Source organism: Stylophora pistillata, chromosome 4, assembly GCF_964205215.1.
Source record: "Stylophora pistillata chromosome 4, jaStyPist1.2, whole genome shotgun sequence".
In the NCBI taxonomy this organism is placed as follows: domain Eukaryota; kingdom Metazoa; phylum Cnidaria; class Anthozoa; order Scleractinia; family Pocilloporidae; genus Stylophora; species Stylophora pistillata.
Genome location: NC_142522.1, coordinates 1,150,954 through 1,167,342, shown reverse-complemented (window position 1 = coordinate 1,167,342; position 16,389 = coordinate 1,150,954). Strand labels below are relative to the sequence as shown.

At 40.2% G+C, this 16,389-nt stretch overlaps 4 protein-coding genes across 5 annotated transcripts; 2 read left to right on the top strand and 2 right to left on the bottom strand.

Annotated features, from left to right (window-relative positions):
• Positions 1 to 478: 478 nt before the first annotated feature.
• On the bottom strand, positions 479 to 2,296 carry LOC111321543 (uncharacterized). The gene is made up of 2 exons (XM_022924493.2): positions 2,148 to 2,296; positions 479 to 872 (listed from the first exon to the last, which is right to left on the bottom strand). The coding sequence occupies exons 1-2, from the start codon at positions 2,263 to 2,265 to the stop codon at positions 649 to 651; spliced, it is 342 nt and encodes a 113-aa protein (XP_022780228.1). The 5' UTR covers positions 2,266 to 2,296; the 3' UTR covers positions 479 to 648.
• A 223-nt stretch (positions 2,297 to 2,519) lies between these two features.
• Positions 2,520 to 9,428, top strand: LOC111331300 (ATPase family gene 2 protein homolog B). The gene is made up of 7 exons (XM_022936420.2): positions 2,520 to 3,463; positions 4,105 to 4,330; positions 4,961 to 5,177; positions 5,434 to 5,588; positions 6,305 to 6,514; positions 7,177 to 7,737; positions 9,149 to 9,428. The coding sequence occupies exons 1-7, from the start codon at positions 2,556 to 2,558 to the stop codon at positions 9,287 to 9,289; spliced, it is 2,418 nt and encodes an 805-aa protein (XP_022792155.2). The 5' UTR covers positions 2,520 to 2,555; the 3' UTR covers positions 9,290 to 9,428.
• Positions 9,429 to 9,661: 233 nt separating this feature from the next.
• LOC111331384 (tripartite motif-containing protein 2-like) lies at positions 9,662 to 11,878 on the top strand. The gene has a single exon (XM_022936525.2). It carries the CDS (start codon positions 9,803 to 9,805, stop codon positions 11,687 to 11,689), a length of 1,887 nt encoding a protein of 628 aa, XP_022792260.1. The 5' UTR covers positions 9,662 to 9,802; the 3' UTR covers positions 11,690 to 11,878.
• Positions 11,879 to 11,915: 37 nt separating this feature from the next.
• On the bottom strand, positions 11,916 to 16,225 carry LOC148731979 (disintegrin and metalloproteinase domain-containing protein 10-like). Of its 2 annotated transcripts, XM_088758803.1 has the most exons (4): positions 15,957 to 16,225; positions 15,639 to 15,850; positions 12,499 to 12,870; positions 11,916 to 12,041 (listed from the first exon to the last, which is right to left on the bottom strand). In XM_088758803.1, exons 1-3 carry the CDS (start codon positions 16,179 to 16,181, stop codon positions 12,507 to 12,509), a joined length of 801 nt encoding a protein of 266 aa, XP_088614929.1. In that variant the 5' UTR covers positions 16,182 to 16,225; the 3' UTR covers positions 11,916 to 12,041; positions 12,499 to 12,506. The 2 variants fall into 2 exon arrangements, with proteins under 2 accessions (XP_088614929.1, XP_088614928.1); XM_088758802.1 differs by lacking the exon at positions 11,916 to 12,041 and having other exon boundaries at positions 12,383 to 12,870; positions 15,957 to 16,223.
• Between the last annotated feature and the right edge of the window lie 164 nt (positions 16,226 to 16,389).

Sequence of the window (16,389 nt, the reverse complement as noted above, 5' to 3'; positions counted from 1 at the left end):
GGTACAGTATCATAACATTAAGATGAAAAAAATGCAGTTGAAAGCTTGTTAGATCCAGAAGTTAATTTGTTGTGTCTTAAAACAAATCACTTCAGGAGAAATAATTTAAGGAAGGAAATGAAGTTGCCCACAAGAACCCAATATTATCGAGTATAGCCTGTGAAGAAAGTGACTGGCTACCCAGACATATTCAGTGGACATAAGTTAGCATGAATCTATGGAGAGAAACTAATTCCCATTTCAACTCCACTGAAAGACCTCAGGCAGTTTTTGACAAAGTTGAACAGCATGAAAACATTTCCTTCAAATCAACTTTGTAACTGTGCTGGTGGGGGGATATAGAAGATAACTGATCATGTAACTTGGCCACCCTAAAGGGTTTATTAAGTGTACACCTTGAGCGTTAGACCAATGTCAGCGCAGCTTTGCTCTGATGAAGGGCAATAGTAGCCAATTATGTTACTTATCAACTCAGGGGTTAAAACAAAATTATTTTGTCCCCCTTATAGTTTGAATCAGGTATCTTAGAAACATTCTTCTTACACTGATTCTGCTGTCTCCGATAATTTTTGTTTTAAGGGCTTCCTATACCCCTGAAACACCTTGCTATTGGGAACCTTGGTCTTACAGCCATCAAAAAAATTATGTTCACTTCTTTTTCTTCCTGGATGCATTTGCCTGTCTCAATCTTATCTTTCTTAATCTTCTCCAATAAGTTTTGTTGTTTAAGTCATCTGGCTCTTCGTCCACTGGTTGTTTTGGTTGAAGAACTTCCCACAGCCAGTCAGGATATTCGCTGTCTGGTAACAGAGGTGGGTCAGATCCATCTTTTAAGTAATTTATACCTTGACAAAGCTTCTGCTCTCCACCACCTAGAATTGAAATACTAAGTCATTTTTCTATGTGCTTACAAGACTAACCTTCAGTTGTAATTTATGAAAAAGAGATAAACCAACTGACCCTAGTAACAAGGAAAAAGGATTTAACCTCAAAAGTGAATTTGAAAAAGGTAAACCTTACAAAAAAGCTTGTTTTACATTGTTATATGCATGTCCATATTTTAACCCTGGCTCCTGTGGTGACTGAACATATAGCTGGCTGCAGTGATAGAAATAAAATTTTCAACCTTGAAACCCAAACAATTCATTAACAAGGAGGAGATTAACTGGGGAGACTAAGCACCTAATGGACTAATTTATATACTGAGGCTACATCTGTTTACAGAGAAAGCTGGGATGTACCAACTGCTACAGTTTGGACGTAAAAGATCAGGGAATTCTTTAGCTTCTAGATGGAATTGCCTCAATAAAATATTGATTGTATAAACTATGTGATATGGTGAATATTCCTCTGTTCTTTTGCATTTTCATCCTGTGACTTCAATAATTAAAACCCTGAACAAACAAAATAGTAAAAGCACCAAGATCAAGCCAGTCCTGTAAGCCAAGAATTTGGACTCCCCAAGCCTCAAAAAGCCCTACATCACAGCTTCTGATCGATCAGGTGGGAAAACCACAGTATGGAGTATGTTACAGGGTCCCCATCTAATTACCAGAGATAGAACTCAAAAGGGAAATGGGACATACAATATTGGCCCCTTCTCACAGCCAACCTGGACAAGCTATGTTGTAGCTTTCATCATGCTCATTTGACGGTGTAACTGAAATAAAACTGAAATAAATCTGAAATTTCGATCCAACGAGCCGTTGTCAACGTAGCCCAAACAGTTCAGCTACGGAAAATAATGCCACCCAGGTCCACCTGATTCCTAAACTTAAAAAAAGGATAGAGCTCATGGGTACTATTGTAGTTCAGAGATATGTCAAAAGTGACCCTGTACACTAAAGTTCTAGCAACACAATCATCATACCGAAAGAGGTAAATCGATTTCATTGAGGCACGTTCAACTTTATCACTGAGCCGATTCATGGATTGCGCAAAACTTAAAACCTCGTTTCTCCTACATCCATAGGAATCAGTTATAGTTCCCATCCATAAAAATTTTCTCTGGAAGTGAATGGACCAGTGATTTGAACCAATCAAATAACCAAGCAACTAAAGCACGGATGCAGCACCAATCGAAAGACTTACAAACATCCAGTACTTTCCGTCTACCCCTAAAACTGATCAACCTCTCTGAACATTACCTGATTCACTTGAAAATAAAAATGTTGGTTGAGCTGTTAAACTTGTACAAATTCTTGCTGTTAAAAGCTGTTTCCTCCACAAACCTTGGACCACATATTTTACCATCGCCGCCGCCATCTTGTTTCTGCATGAGCCCGCAATCCTCGCTACCCAAATAATCCCTTCTTACCAGGGAGCGAAGGGGAGTACTTACAAAGGGTTAGGGGTTTTTGAAGTATTGCCTCGAAATAGTTCGGTACGACTTTCCAAAAAAAATTGTACAAAATTGTTCTGATTACGAAAAGAAAACAAAATAAAGATTCAACGAAACATTGAAATACTAATCTAACCTTACCAACTTTAATAAATAATAATTTTACTGTCCCCTCCCCACAAAAAAGGGTATCAAATCAGATGGTCAATACAAGATGGCGGACGAACTGGCTTTCGAACTAACTCGTGTTCCTTGTGAGGCAAAAGACGTCAACTCTGGAAGATGTCGGATTGCACCGATGGTAGCAGAGAAAATAAAGGGAAAGATAAATTCGCCGGTTAAAATTGCAGTAGAGTCTGGATTCGTAATGTGTTCATTGTGGCCCAGATCTGACGGGAACAACAACTTTTTGCAATTCGATACACTTGTTAGTCTTCTAAACAACCCGAAAGAATGCCAGAAAAACAGCTCTCGCATCAAGACGAAAATATCATCCGATGACATCGTTGTTATTGACACTTTTGAGGCCAAATCAGTTGTTATTTCTCTGTTTTTGTCGAATTCAGCAGAAGATTTTGATCAGAGCTTGACCCAAGTTGAACGTGAGATGAGAAGGGAAAGAGTGTCTCGTACTTTGCTACGAGATTTAGCAATAATACAAGGTTGTGTTGTTGAGCCAAAAGAATGTAGAAACGACCACAGCTCATCTGACAAAATCAAAAGAATGATAATCATTGCCACAGACCCCCCAACTCCGTCTTCGGGGAAGAACGCAGTAAAAATAACTGATAAAACAGTGATAACTGTAAAGTCAGTAAAAAGGGGATGTTACTTCGAAAGCAACAGCACTCAGACTTTAGCAGGCCTTGATGATGCTGAGAAGGAACTACAAGAAGTTCTTAACTATCCTTTCCAGTATCCAGAATGCTTTGAACACCTAGGACTTGAATGCCCCAAGGGTATTTTACTTCAAGGAGCCCCAGGAGTGGGCAAGACACTTCTTGTTAAAAGTGTAACTGTGCAGTGTAATGCACAGTTGATTATACTGAATGGTGCTGATGTATTTGGACCACATCCAGGAGAGAGTGAGGAAAATTTGAGAAGAACATTTCAGATTGCAAGGTATTTGTGTAACAGTGACAGCCATTCGCTTTAAAGAAAACACTAGACATTTGTTAGAAATTTATCTGAATCTTCAGTTTATAGCCCTGGGCCCAGTTGTTTGAATGCTGATTAGGGCTAACCCAGGGTTAAATCTTAATCCAGGTTTCTTTATTTCTTTTTTCAAAAGCTATTTCAGGATAATGATTCTCCCAATTCTTTTTAAAGCATTCAATCATCAAATTGTAGACAGATGGAATTAAACTAAATATTCTTTTAGAGCTTTCAGATCTGAAATCAATGTTCACATTTACTCTGGCTTATCCTAACCCACCTTTGAACAACCCAGCCCTGGTGGGTAATGGCAGTGGGAGACACACTGGCCTACTGGTAATTGAGCTGGACTTGGGGTCAAGGGGTCTGAATCCAAGACTTGGCTGGGTCACTGTGTCATATTCTTGGGCAAAACACTTTACTCTCACAGTGCCCTTCTCCACCAAAGAGTACAAATGTGTATTGTCTGGTAAGTTTTCAGGGAAGCCTGATGAAATCCTGGTGGGGGAACCTTGCAATTGAATAGAGAAGCTTTGGCTGGATGGGCCACTTGCTTTGAGTGCAAACTTTATTATTATAATGCTGCTAATGTTAATGCCTTCTTTTAGGAATGCCTCACAACACGGTCCATGTGTTTTATTTATTGACGAACTTGATGCTTTGTGTCCAAAGAGAGGAAACAGTGGTGGTGAACAAGAGAACAGGATTGTTGCTCAGCTTCTAACTCTTCTTGATGGTTTGGAATTCCGGGGCAAGCTTGTTGTCATTGGAGCAACAAACAGGCCTAATGCTATTGATCCTGCTTTGCGAAGACCAGGTAGACTTGATAGGGAGGTAAGAAGTAACACAACTGATAAGCACTAAAGTAAAGGAATAATCTAAAATAATTAGGAATGCTTGCCCCATCATCTTGAATCCAGGCCTGAAAATTTAAATTCAACACATTTTCATGGCAAAGCTAGCCAGGGTTATAGGCACTCATAATTATATCAGATATGAACTATTTGTGGCTGTGTCAATTATTCCACAAATTATGAACGTATGTTAGATTTCAGTAGATCCAGAGAGTGTTGCATACAGTTTTATGTGCAAATTTTAAAAAGACACCCCCTAGCAGATGTCATTCAATTGGTTAAAAGTGTCAAATTAGCGGCAATGAGTAAACTGGAGTAAACGCACAAACTACCTCAAAACAGTCAAGATAGCCGAAATGGTTAAACTCCCAAGATTGGACTGTTAATTCTTCCCTCTAGCTTTTACACACTTTCTTGTTAATTGGTTACAAGAATTTAGTGTTAGATCAAGATAACATCTTTTACCTGATAAGTTTGTGTAGATATTCTCATTACCTGTTTGCTTGATAATGTATGGATGTTATAGGGAGAAGTTCCAAGGTAATCACTTCTGAGAATTAAGAATTAAAGAGTCTCATCTCTTTCTTTCTGTTGCTTCCCTGCATTGTAGATTGTGATTGGAGTACCCAATGCCTTACAACGATTATCTATCTTAGAAGCGCACGCAAGATCCTTCAAGTTAGCAGACGAAGTAGATCTATCGCATCTTGCCGAGCTGACCTTAGGTTATGTAGGTGCTGACATTGCTTCACTGTGTAGAGAAGCAGCATATGTGGCAATGAAAAGGGTACTTCATTATAGTAGCAGTGACAACTTGGGCAGCTCAGGTATGCATTACTTTGATTTTTGGTACAGACTGAAATAGAAGGTGAACAGTAAAACTCTTGAAACCAATTAGCAAAATACCACGCTCTTTATCAGTTTACCGGCGAAATAACCCAACTGATATGTTGGGAGAACGCGAGAAAAGTTTGCAATCTTTTCGAGTGTAATGTTCAACAAATTCTCAGGACTTGGCAACAAAGAAATATAAAGCGTTATCTAGGGAAAGGCAAAGTGAAACGTTTCATTTGCGTCTGATAGATAGTGTCCCTGAGGTAACCACCACAGATTTCCAGCTGGCTTTGTGTCACATTGTTCCATCCATGTACCGAGGCCTGGAAGGAATGGTTGAATTAAATCCCGTCAATTGGGAAGATATTGGGGGACTTCAAGATGTTAAAGAAGCTCTGAAACAGGTACAGTTTGTTTTGTCGTGGTTAATTATTTTTCCCAGACTTCTTGATGTGTTTTGTGTTACTTGGAAGAGGTGTGTGATTCGCATTTCAAAAAAGATTGCTAAATAGAAGACAGAGATCGACATCAATACGTGGTTATAGTCTGGATATATCACTGAATTCTTCCTACTGGGCCGGGAGGGATAGATATATCACTGAATTCTTCCTACTGGGCCGGGAGGGATAGATATATTCAATAAGGAGAAATGATGCGTTAATAGTGATGTGGAAACGGGTTACACAGTCACTAGGCAAGAGGTACAAACGCAAGGTGTTGTAGACGTTATTGCCATAAATATTTGATGACATACAACGTAAAGGTTCAGAGGTCAAATTTTCGCGCGTTTTCATGGAGCCAGGCAGGCGTCAGGGCTTAAATGGAGATTTTAAGAGAGAACGCGAAGGGAGACTCAAGGAGACCAATGCAAAATGCAGTTCCCGAACGAGAAGGAAGGAATACGAAATCAAAATGAGGGAGACGAACGAGAAACACAAGACGCGAGCGCAAAGCACGGGTCACGAAGGTGACATACGCAAAACGCCAGTAGTGAAAGTAGAGAGAAACGAAGGCGAAGCCGAGAAAACACCTACAGGAGAAGTTATTTTTTTTTAAGAAAAATATTTTTTTACATATGATTGATTTTAATTAATATCCTTAAACAATGTCTTATTTTCAGGCAATAGAATGGCCACTCAGATATCCACAATCGTTTGAACGTTTTGGCCTGAAGCGACCCAGGGGCGTTCTTCTGTATGGCCCTCCTGGGTGCTGTAAAACCACCCTAGTGCGTGCGTCAGCCTCTTCATGTAAATGCACGTTTATGGCCCTCAGCTGTGCGCAGTTATACTCGCCTTATGTTGGAGATGCAGAACGGAAAATACGAGAGGTCAGAGGAAAGTGGCTGTTGCTTAAACGATCCAAAAGCTGATAATAAATGCAGCGTTAGCCCTGGATTATCTTCCTCTGACGAACGGCTTAACATCAGCTTCCTTGAGGATTTGAATCTTTCTATCTTAAATTCGCCATGTCGGTTTATCACCCATTATCAATTTCAAGGTGAAGATAAAGTGAGTGTTTCACTCGCCCTCCTCCTCCTCGTGATGCATAGCTTTGGTCATAAGATTGCTTTCCGATTGCTTATCGCAAAACAAAAACCAAAATAAACACAACGGCCAATGAGAGTGCAAGAAAATATCAGGAGCCAATGAGAACTAAAGCGAAAACGAGCAAACTGCCTGAAGCGCGGGAAAAGGCAAGCGACCAAGTCGCCATCTTCTACTTTTGAACGGGACAAATTGTTTTTTTTTTTTTGGGAGCAATCACGTCAAGAAACAAAGGGGTGGTTTGCGTGGACCGACAGTTCAGGAATCCCGTCTTTTTTTTCCGATTGTCTTCTTTTTTTCTTTTTTTTCTTTTTCATCATTTAGGATTATTTTTCAACATTGCTGATCCTCGATAAATACAGCACGCATGGTCACATATGTGCCTTATTAATTTGATTTGTCTCTATTTATTCTGAATTTTAACTCATATACCGTTTGTCTTCAGTTGTTTACTAAGGCCCGGGCGACGGCTCCGTCAATTCTGTTCCTTGATGAATTGGATGCAATTGTTGGCAAACGATCTGGGACGAGCAACACTGGGGCAGAGGCGCGACTGTTGTCAACTCTGCTGAATGAAATGGATGGTATTGGAGTATTAGCGAATATCTACCAAGCAGAGGAAGGAAAATCACATTTTTCATTACACAAAAAAGATAGCGACTCCTGTGGCGAACAGTTGATGAGAAATGAGTTAGGATCTGGTGCGTATGACAATGCGCAAATACCCCATAAAACGCAAAGATTGAATATCATTAGCTCTTCAACTGTGAAAGACGTTCTTGTTGTCGCAGCTACTAATCGGCCTGATGCAATCGACGAGGCCCTTCTCAGACCGGGTCGAATCGATCGCATCATTTATGTGCCACCGCCAGACGTGGAGGCGAGGTTGCAAATCTTAAGAGTACACACTCGTTCCAGTCCTTTAGCAGATGACGTGGATTTAGAAGAGTTCGCTTTGAAAACCGAAATGTTCTCAGGTGCCGACCTCGAAAATCTGTGTAGAGAGGTAAGAAATTGGAGTTCGAGAAAACGATAAATCTTCGAATATGATGTCTTCCGAGAAAACTTTTAACTTCCAAGATCTGATTTGAACTGAAACTCCCTTCGTAGCTGCCATAAATCTCCTTGTTTAATTAGTTGGGAGAATTTAGCGGGACATGATCATCACACCATATAACTAAAAGTTTGTGTTCTTTCTTTACTTTTCTGTTAGATAACGCATTAAAATCACAAGGAAACGGTTCATGATAATTTCTCCTAAGAGTTAAATGGTGAAAGCCTTTTCACGTGAACATCAGTATCTGTATTCTCCATGATGTTGTTCTCATTTCTTAAGGTGCTGACAAGGAGAATTTGTTAAACAATCAAGAGTTTCTTTAGTTGGTGATCTTTTCTTTTATTTTCGTGACTCTATGCGTGATTCAAGGGTTGTATTGTAAGGAGAAATTGGAAGTTGGTCACTCTTAGGAGTCAAATTGTTAAAGGATTGTATGTGGGAACTGGGAACTAGGAGTTTTTATCGAACGACTTACTTCATGTGACTGAAAGGAATTGGAACAGGAAGTCACAACGAAAGGAAATCTTAAAATTAGTGGAAAAAACAGGAAGCAGAACAAAACAAAACATTGTGCGCCCATTTTGAATTAAGGGAACGGGCCTGAAATCCTGTACAAGACGTAAAACATCTGGAAAATAGCTTTTTTTTTTCCCAACTGAAACTTTTCGTTCCCCTTGGATAATTTACCGTGAAATGAATCAAAATTTTGTCTTTCAGTTTGAACCTATGCTAGTTAACAATTGGTTCATGCTTTAGCATGCACTATCGAGTTATGGAGCACGCGGGAAGTTTGGAGAGCACGAAAGAAGCGTAAGAGTTGCCCGAGGCGATCGTAGCCGAGAGCAACTCTAGCTTCTTGAGTGCTCTCCAAACTTCCCACCTGCTCCATAACTCGATAGTGCACAACTGAAAGCATGAACTAATTGTTTTAGAACATAGCCGGTGGAATTGTGCATCAAACGCGACGCGAAAAACGGACAACAATATCAGTTGAAGCGAATCGTGACGGCGCTGATGCCGAGTCTCCTTTTCCTTTGTTTTTCTCTTTTTCTGCCTCATTTAAGAACTTTAGCCCATGGGAAAAGGTCGAAACATTGTCTTCGTTTTCGGACTAGCAGGCCGAGTTTCTGTTTGTATCCATTATTGTCGCGAAATATATTATTTTTCCCCGCACTAGCAATGGCCGCTCGCGCGAAAAAAAATTTCTGGCGAAGTCGGATTTGCTGACGCTATCAGCGTGCACTATCGGGATTTTGAGCACGCTTACGTATAATGAATTTGATTGCGCGACTCTGCTAGCTATGTTCTAATATTATTTTTCGTGACTCAATTATTTGTTTTATTTTTTATTATTTTACAGGCCGCTCTTAATGCTCTTGAAGATGGAGGAATGTCAATGAGTAAGGTGGAACATAAACATTTTATTGAAGCTCTTTGTACAATCAAACCCTCCCTTACAACCACCCAGCTACACAAGTGTAAACTGCTGGAGCAAAGATGAAATAGGAGTGAGCAACAAGGTATCCATAGAAACTGAAAGTAAAGATGGATTTGTGAGAAACTTAAAACTTCAATCTGTCCGGGTCTCGTCAGCGCGGTTTAACCCTAACCTTAGCTCCTTGGACTTCTTTTCGGGTACTGCTGCCTCTTACACCATCGCAACCGCTCAAGGAAAAAAAAGCCACTGAAACTGTGCAGAAGCATACTATTTTGCGCGTGAAATTCATGTCATTTTTCTTAAAAAAATAGTCTGACGATGACGACATCGACTTAATGGATCACGTGATATAGTTGGTTTTGTTTGCAAGCGAAGAGAACACAATGAAAATGACATCGGTTAGGAAGAGTCGAAAGGGTTGCAAGAAATCTGCCCCATGCCGCTTTGCTTGAATCATTTTTTAGAGCGGAAGACTTTCTTCTGTGTAACGCTTTTTTATCGTAAAGCAGAGACTGTCGGAAATCTACTTCGCCGCATATTTAGTTGTTGAACACAGTCGAAGGTATCCTCTCCGTGATGTCTAGATATCCAAGGTCGGTTTCCTCGACCCCGCGTTTGCTCCGCAAGACACTTCGCGACAGTAAAAGACTGCATCGCCAGAATACTGACATCGAAGATCCTTCACAGAGACCAATCACTTGTCCAGAAATGTACCACCAGAGGGAAGCTGTAAATCTTTACTGCGATAACTGTCGCGAATGTATTTGTCAGAAATGTCGCGGCGAGAGCCATCGATCTCATTATGTGTGCGATGTTTATAAAGCTGCTCGGAGAGGAAAGAGAAAAATTGAGAAGGCTGTAAAAAAAGCGAGACACGAAATCGTCGATTGTGAAGACGAAATGGAGGAGAATACCTCTATTCTTCAAAGAAGCGAGGAACAAGTTAAGGCGGCTCGCAGAAAAGTGGCAGCGATTGTAGATGAATTGATTGAAGGTTTAAAAAGTCAGAAGAAAGCTTTGTTTAAGGAGCTCGACGAACTTGGTGAACAATACCATGAAAGTCACGCAACCCGGCAAAATGAATTGAGGCAGCGTGTTTCACGATTGAAAAGCATTGTCGAATACGGAAACAACGTTCTTGAAAGAGATAGCAGTGTTGAAATTATGAACGAAAAGCACAAGATCGTCAGTCGTTGCGAAGATCTTCTAAATTCCAGCGACACATTGTTTGATATCTCCTTTTTGAATTATGTTATCGACGAGGAAGCGTTTGAAAGGTTTCGGTTGTCAGGCGTAGGACGTTTGGTTGTGAGTGACACTGATCCGTCGCAGTGCAAGGCACAGGGAAAAGGATTAAAGAAATTAGTAGTCGGCGAAGAAAGCAATATTTCAGTGCTGACAAAAGATTCACGAGGGGATCAATGTTATGACGAGAATGATGAAGTAGAGATAAATGTTGAAACCCCGTTAGGAGCGGAATTGGACAAGGAGTTAAAAGACACAATTGACGGGGAATATGAATTTACGTTTACTCCCGAATCTATTGGCCAACACAAAGTAATGATAAGCGTTAATGGGCAACCGCTGGCAAACAGTCCGAGGATTATTCAAGTGGAGCCGCATCAGTATGAACTTGAGTATAAACTAGGAACTAAAATTAAAGAACGGGATGATTTTGACGACACAGACGATGGCCACTACATTTTCGGTGACCACATAGATAGCGCAATTGCTACTGCGAAGGATGTCGCTATAAGTCAAGTGACAGGAAATATTGCTGTTTTGGATTGTATCGGAATAAAGTTATACAATCCTCATGGCAAGTACCTAAATCACTTTGGAACACGTTGTACGAACAAGAGACTGAAGAATCCCCGGTCAGTAGCTGTTTCATGCTCTGGAGACATCATTGTTATTGATCGTGAGACCATTACTCAGTGCACTGAGAAAGGAACGTTTGTGAGACATTTCCGAGGGCGCACAAAGAGTCCTTGCTCGGTGTCAGTGGCACGCGATGGCCGTGTTATCCTGTGCGACAGCGGTGATGCTATGGTTAAAATCCTCTCTCCAAACGGGGAAAACCTGCTCAATAGCTTTGGATATCCAAAGTTAACAGGATCTCCTTCGTTTGCAATTCATCACGAAGACAAGTTCTATGTTTCTTACCAGACGAACCACTGTGTGCTGGTCTTCAGCAATGACGGAAAGATCTTATACAAGATAGGCGGCAAAATGACGGTAGATAAGGTGAAGGGTCTTGACTCCCCCTTAGGTCTTGTCGTCGATAAGTTCAACAGCTTGATTGTTTGTGACACTCATGCCAGCCGGTTGCAAGTGTTTACCTTGGAAGGAGAGTACCTTACAACTATTCGTGGCTTTGCGTCTCCGCAGTATGTTGCTGTTTCTAAAGATGGACATTTGTATGTTGCCGACGAAAGAGACTTTGTTGTTGTCTGCAAGTAAATCGTGTATAAAGTTGTCTGAAGCTGTCGTGAAGTTAGAAAGTGATACATAATGTACGTTAAGTAAAAAAGACACATGCTATTAAAACAAAGAGAGGCAAACAGGAGATCCGCTACTTAGTTCGCTATTCAGTTGCAAAGTGAAGAACGACATTTGTTAAAATTCGACTAAAAGTTTTATCAAATGTGAGATTTGTCTGCTGACAGTAACATGTGTCAGGTGTTTGTAAACATTCTGTTAAGATAACTACATATTAGGTTTACGTCTTCCCTTAAAACAATGATAAAATGTGTGTGGTGCTGTAACTGCCTGTGTCTGTCGACGGTTTTTTGTCTTAATGAAGACTTGGCATCTGAAAAGCGAAAGAAAGAAACTGTTTGTCAGCAATGCGAAATAAATCCCTTGTACAGTAAGAAGCCATTATCGCCGGCAAGTCGTTGCAAAATCAGCATAGCACATGCGTAGCGTGAGTAGGTGGGGAATTTTCGCGCTCGATGAGAGTTTAAATAAAGAAGGCGCTAGAACTGCTAAAAAGAACATCTGGGAGTTTATTACGGGAATCAAGCCCTTGAGACAGCTGACAACAACCTTGAGATGTTTACAGGCGTGCACCTGGCGGTGCCTGAGGAGAGAGAACTGTTCATTACTGAGGCAAACCTGTGTAATAGCGTTTAGTTTCACTCGCCCCCTTCCTTAGCTGTGTCTGAGATATCACAGAGGTTGTTTAGCGTGACACTCATAAGGTTACAATTTAAACGACAGATTTGATAAACGTTGTGCTTTCTCACAGAGAAGTACGTGAAAGTTACCTGCTGGTTCAATCACGTTTCAACGTGTAGCCTTGGTTGAGAAGATGGTTTATCACATCCTGCTCAGAAGAATAGATCCAGATGGCTTCTTGCAAGTCATGGCTTGTCACGTCCGGGAATAAAGACCATAAGTGTTGATGCAAACCACTTCTACTTTCGTCACCATGGTCTTCTCCCTCGGATGCGTCATAAAATTCAGCAGAAACAGACAATTGGCGGGTCGTTACATGCTCGTTGGTAAGGTGATTGCGAGTCATGTACGGTAAGATTGCTCGCCTCGCTGTGTTCAGCAGAGGACTTCCTCTGTGGGAAGTAAACTTCAGGAGAATCACAATCAGGAAAATACCAAGGATTATAATCACTGCATAATACCTACAAAATATCAAGCCATTCGTTAGCAAGAAAGCAATGAGTACCTAATATTTTGACTGAATATGATTTATCGCTAAGCTTGGTGATAGTCTGATATATTGCCGTGATTTTTTTCGGCGAGGTAAAGATCCATCAAATGTTTCGTATTCAGATCTGGAGTGATTTTTATTCACTTCCTAGAGACCTCATGCAATGAAATTCGAGAAGACTATAAAAGAATTTGACGGACAAACGACTTAGCGAAAAAAAAATTAAGGGGAAACTGTAGAGAATTGGAAACGTTTATTGCGTTAGAACTTGTTAATTGAAAAACGGTTGTATAAAATGGGTTGATTAACTAGTTTGCATCGTATATTTGAGGTATGAACATTTGAGAATGCGTGGTGAAACAAATAAAGTAAAGGCTTTTTGAGTTCACGAAAGGATGTAGAAATTAAACAAAGTTTCATATGAGCTAAAAAGGTTTATATGAGAAATCAAATCTCTGATAATTACAATTTACACTCCTATAGAATAAGAAGTGCAAATTCAAATATTTGTAGTCATGTCAAGGCCCCATGTTGAATAATGATAATTACAGCTTCGGTTTGAGGTTCTTTGAATTGAATAAGAAACAGAAACAGAGCGTCTGGTCGTAAATAATGGAATGTAAGTTTAGCCATTGTGAGATAACATTTTTTCTTCAGTAGCTTAAAGATCGAAGCCTTTGTTGATGCACATTTTAAGTAAGATCAACTCTTGTTACCCCCCAGTATGCAATTTGACAATATATCACTGCAACTGTAAACTTGACAACCATTTGGAAAACAAGCTAGGAGTTTATAAGTTGGGATTGCTTATCAATCCAAGGTCCATGCGAGTTTATCTTGATCACAAAAAATACAGTCTGAAGCTCTCTAAGCGATGGAGGACCACCAAAGTCTTCAGTAATTCATGAAGTGTTTTCTTGTCCCCAGTAGTGGTGATCTTTTCCAGTTGATCACAGGTAGCCCTACGTTGACTTTTATTTACTTTCCCTGTTACCCCGTCGCTCAAATTTAAATCGACCAAAACATCCTTGGAGTCGTCCATAATGTTCGCTTAATAAAAGATATTATTACACGACTCGGGAAGTCAGAGGGCCAATAACTAAAATCAACCAATCAAAATGCTCTATTGCCGGTCAATATTCTCTCAGTATTGGACCGGGCACTGTCCCGAATGGTCCCGAATGATACCGCACTTGTGTCCCTTTGAACTTCAGTCGTGTAATAAATCTCTTATTAATCAAGCTTGCTCGGGACGGGCCGTACTGGAAGAATATCGGCCCTCGGTCTTTTTTGTACGGACCTCGCTGCGCTCGGTCCGTACTGTCAAGGCCTCGGGCCGATATTCTCCCAGTACGGCCCGGCCCTCGCGGTTGGTTAATAAGATATATTTATATATACAAGGCTAAAATATTAAGAAAAATTATTAAAATGGTTAAACCAAACGTTTTCGGCTGTTTTCCATCATCACCCATTAGCCTTGTATATATAATATCCTTAGAGTCGTCCTTGTATTCCATCCTTGAATATTTCAGCCTTTTTTCCACACAAGGTTTTTAGGTAAAACTTTGTTTACTCTGTAGAAATCGACTTGGCATTCGCATGAAATTGTCGCGTTTCGTGCGTTTTCTTTCATCAGCTGGGATTAGTCGCCTTTCCAATGATAAACTCGAAAATTCAAGATTCAGCAGCCAAATTATTTAATGGTATTCCTTGTGATATTAAACTTGAAACTGACTAAAAGCCATTTCAAAGAAAGTTTTCAAACTTCTTAACGAAGGCCCAGTTTAGAATAAATGATTATATATCATTTTTTACAACAATTGAATTTTTGCTATATGAACATATTTATCGTTTTTATGATATAACATTGAGTATATTTCTATTTGCACAGACATCTATTTTTTCCTTTTTATTATTATTTTTGTTTATTAGTAACACAGTTACATATTTAGTTCATGACGAATGTAGAGCTGCCTTGTAGAAAGTCGTTAATAAACCATTATTAGAAAACGGCTCGTATATTGAGCCCTATGCGGACGTCTCGGAAAACATAATTTTATACATTCAATCGAGAGACTATCCATAATTATTAAAAACTGGATCATTGGATAATGCAATTCAAGACTTTCATTGGCTTAGCCATTATGGTATATGAGCCAATATACCATAGTCTACAAATATGGCAAGCGTACGCGTCAGCTTAAAATCAAAAGGGAGCTTAAAAATCCGGTTTCTTCTTACAAAATAATTATTTCTTGGGGGCGTTTTTAATAAAACAATTATTCCACTCGCTCTTGTTGGATATGAGATGATTATGGCCAACGAGGCGCGTAGCGCCGAGTTGGCTATCTATCATCTCATATCCAACGCGCGCTCGTGGAATAATTGTTAAATAACCTGATTAAGCCCCTCTCTTTGTTCTCTATTTTCTCTTATTTTCACTTGGTTGTCCCCCTCCCCCCCCCCCCCATTTCTCTGTGTCACACAAGAATACCGAGTACAAGTGACTGACATATTAGAAGCCTTCGAGCAAACTATGATTGGCCTTGGAACAGGTGCGGTGATACCCGTGGGTTTCGAACTAGTAAGCGATGTGAGCTTGCAAAAGAGTGGCGAGAGATTTTCGAGGGTATTACCGCTCTCGTAGCACTGAGAGCCATCTCACCGTTTAGAATTTTAAATGAGCCAAAAATGTCCGAGGCCAAACCAAAGAAGCCAAAAAAAGAGCAAACTGCCTACCATTCTCTTGTCATCCAGCTCCACAGGTTCCCCATAGTTTCCTTGGTGAAAAATCTTCTAAAAACCTCCCTGAGTGTGTTGAGTTGATCTTCACTGTCCACAGTGACGCACAAACCATGCTCGTCACAGTAACCTTGGTGATGCTTGCAAGTGCTGCCGGGACGTTTTAAGATGACGCGACCCAGGAAATGCTGAGCTGATATGCAAACTCCCTAACAATCACACAGAAAAATAAAATGCAATATTAATGTTGCTCATACTATTTCCAGTGTGAAGTCTGAGAGCAGGATCGGTATCAATAACAGCCTTGTTACTTACATTACTACCGTTACAGCAGACATGGCACATTTCTTCTCTGTTCTGATGGCATTCACAATCGTTGGTCCCATATAGTGCACATATTGTACCAATACAGGCACCCTCCTGGCACGTGTTCAACCCTGCATTGCATGTTACATTATTAGGTTTTGACTCAGCTTGAGGACAACGCCCCTCCTGACCGCTAGAATAAGTTAAAGAACATAACTCTTTACACCGTGACATCAATATCTGTTTTCTCCTTACTGTTATCTATACATTTCTCATAAGACTAACAAGATGAATTTGTTTAACAATCAAGAGCTTCTTTTCCTTTTTTTGTTTGATTCACTACCGTAAGGAAACAGTGGATGCTAGTTGCTCCTTCAGTTGGAGCTAAAGGGTTAAGGAGAAGTATGCTCCAGAAACAATTTGATTTTGATCTATACCATTT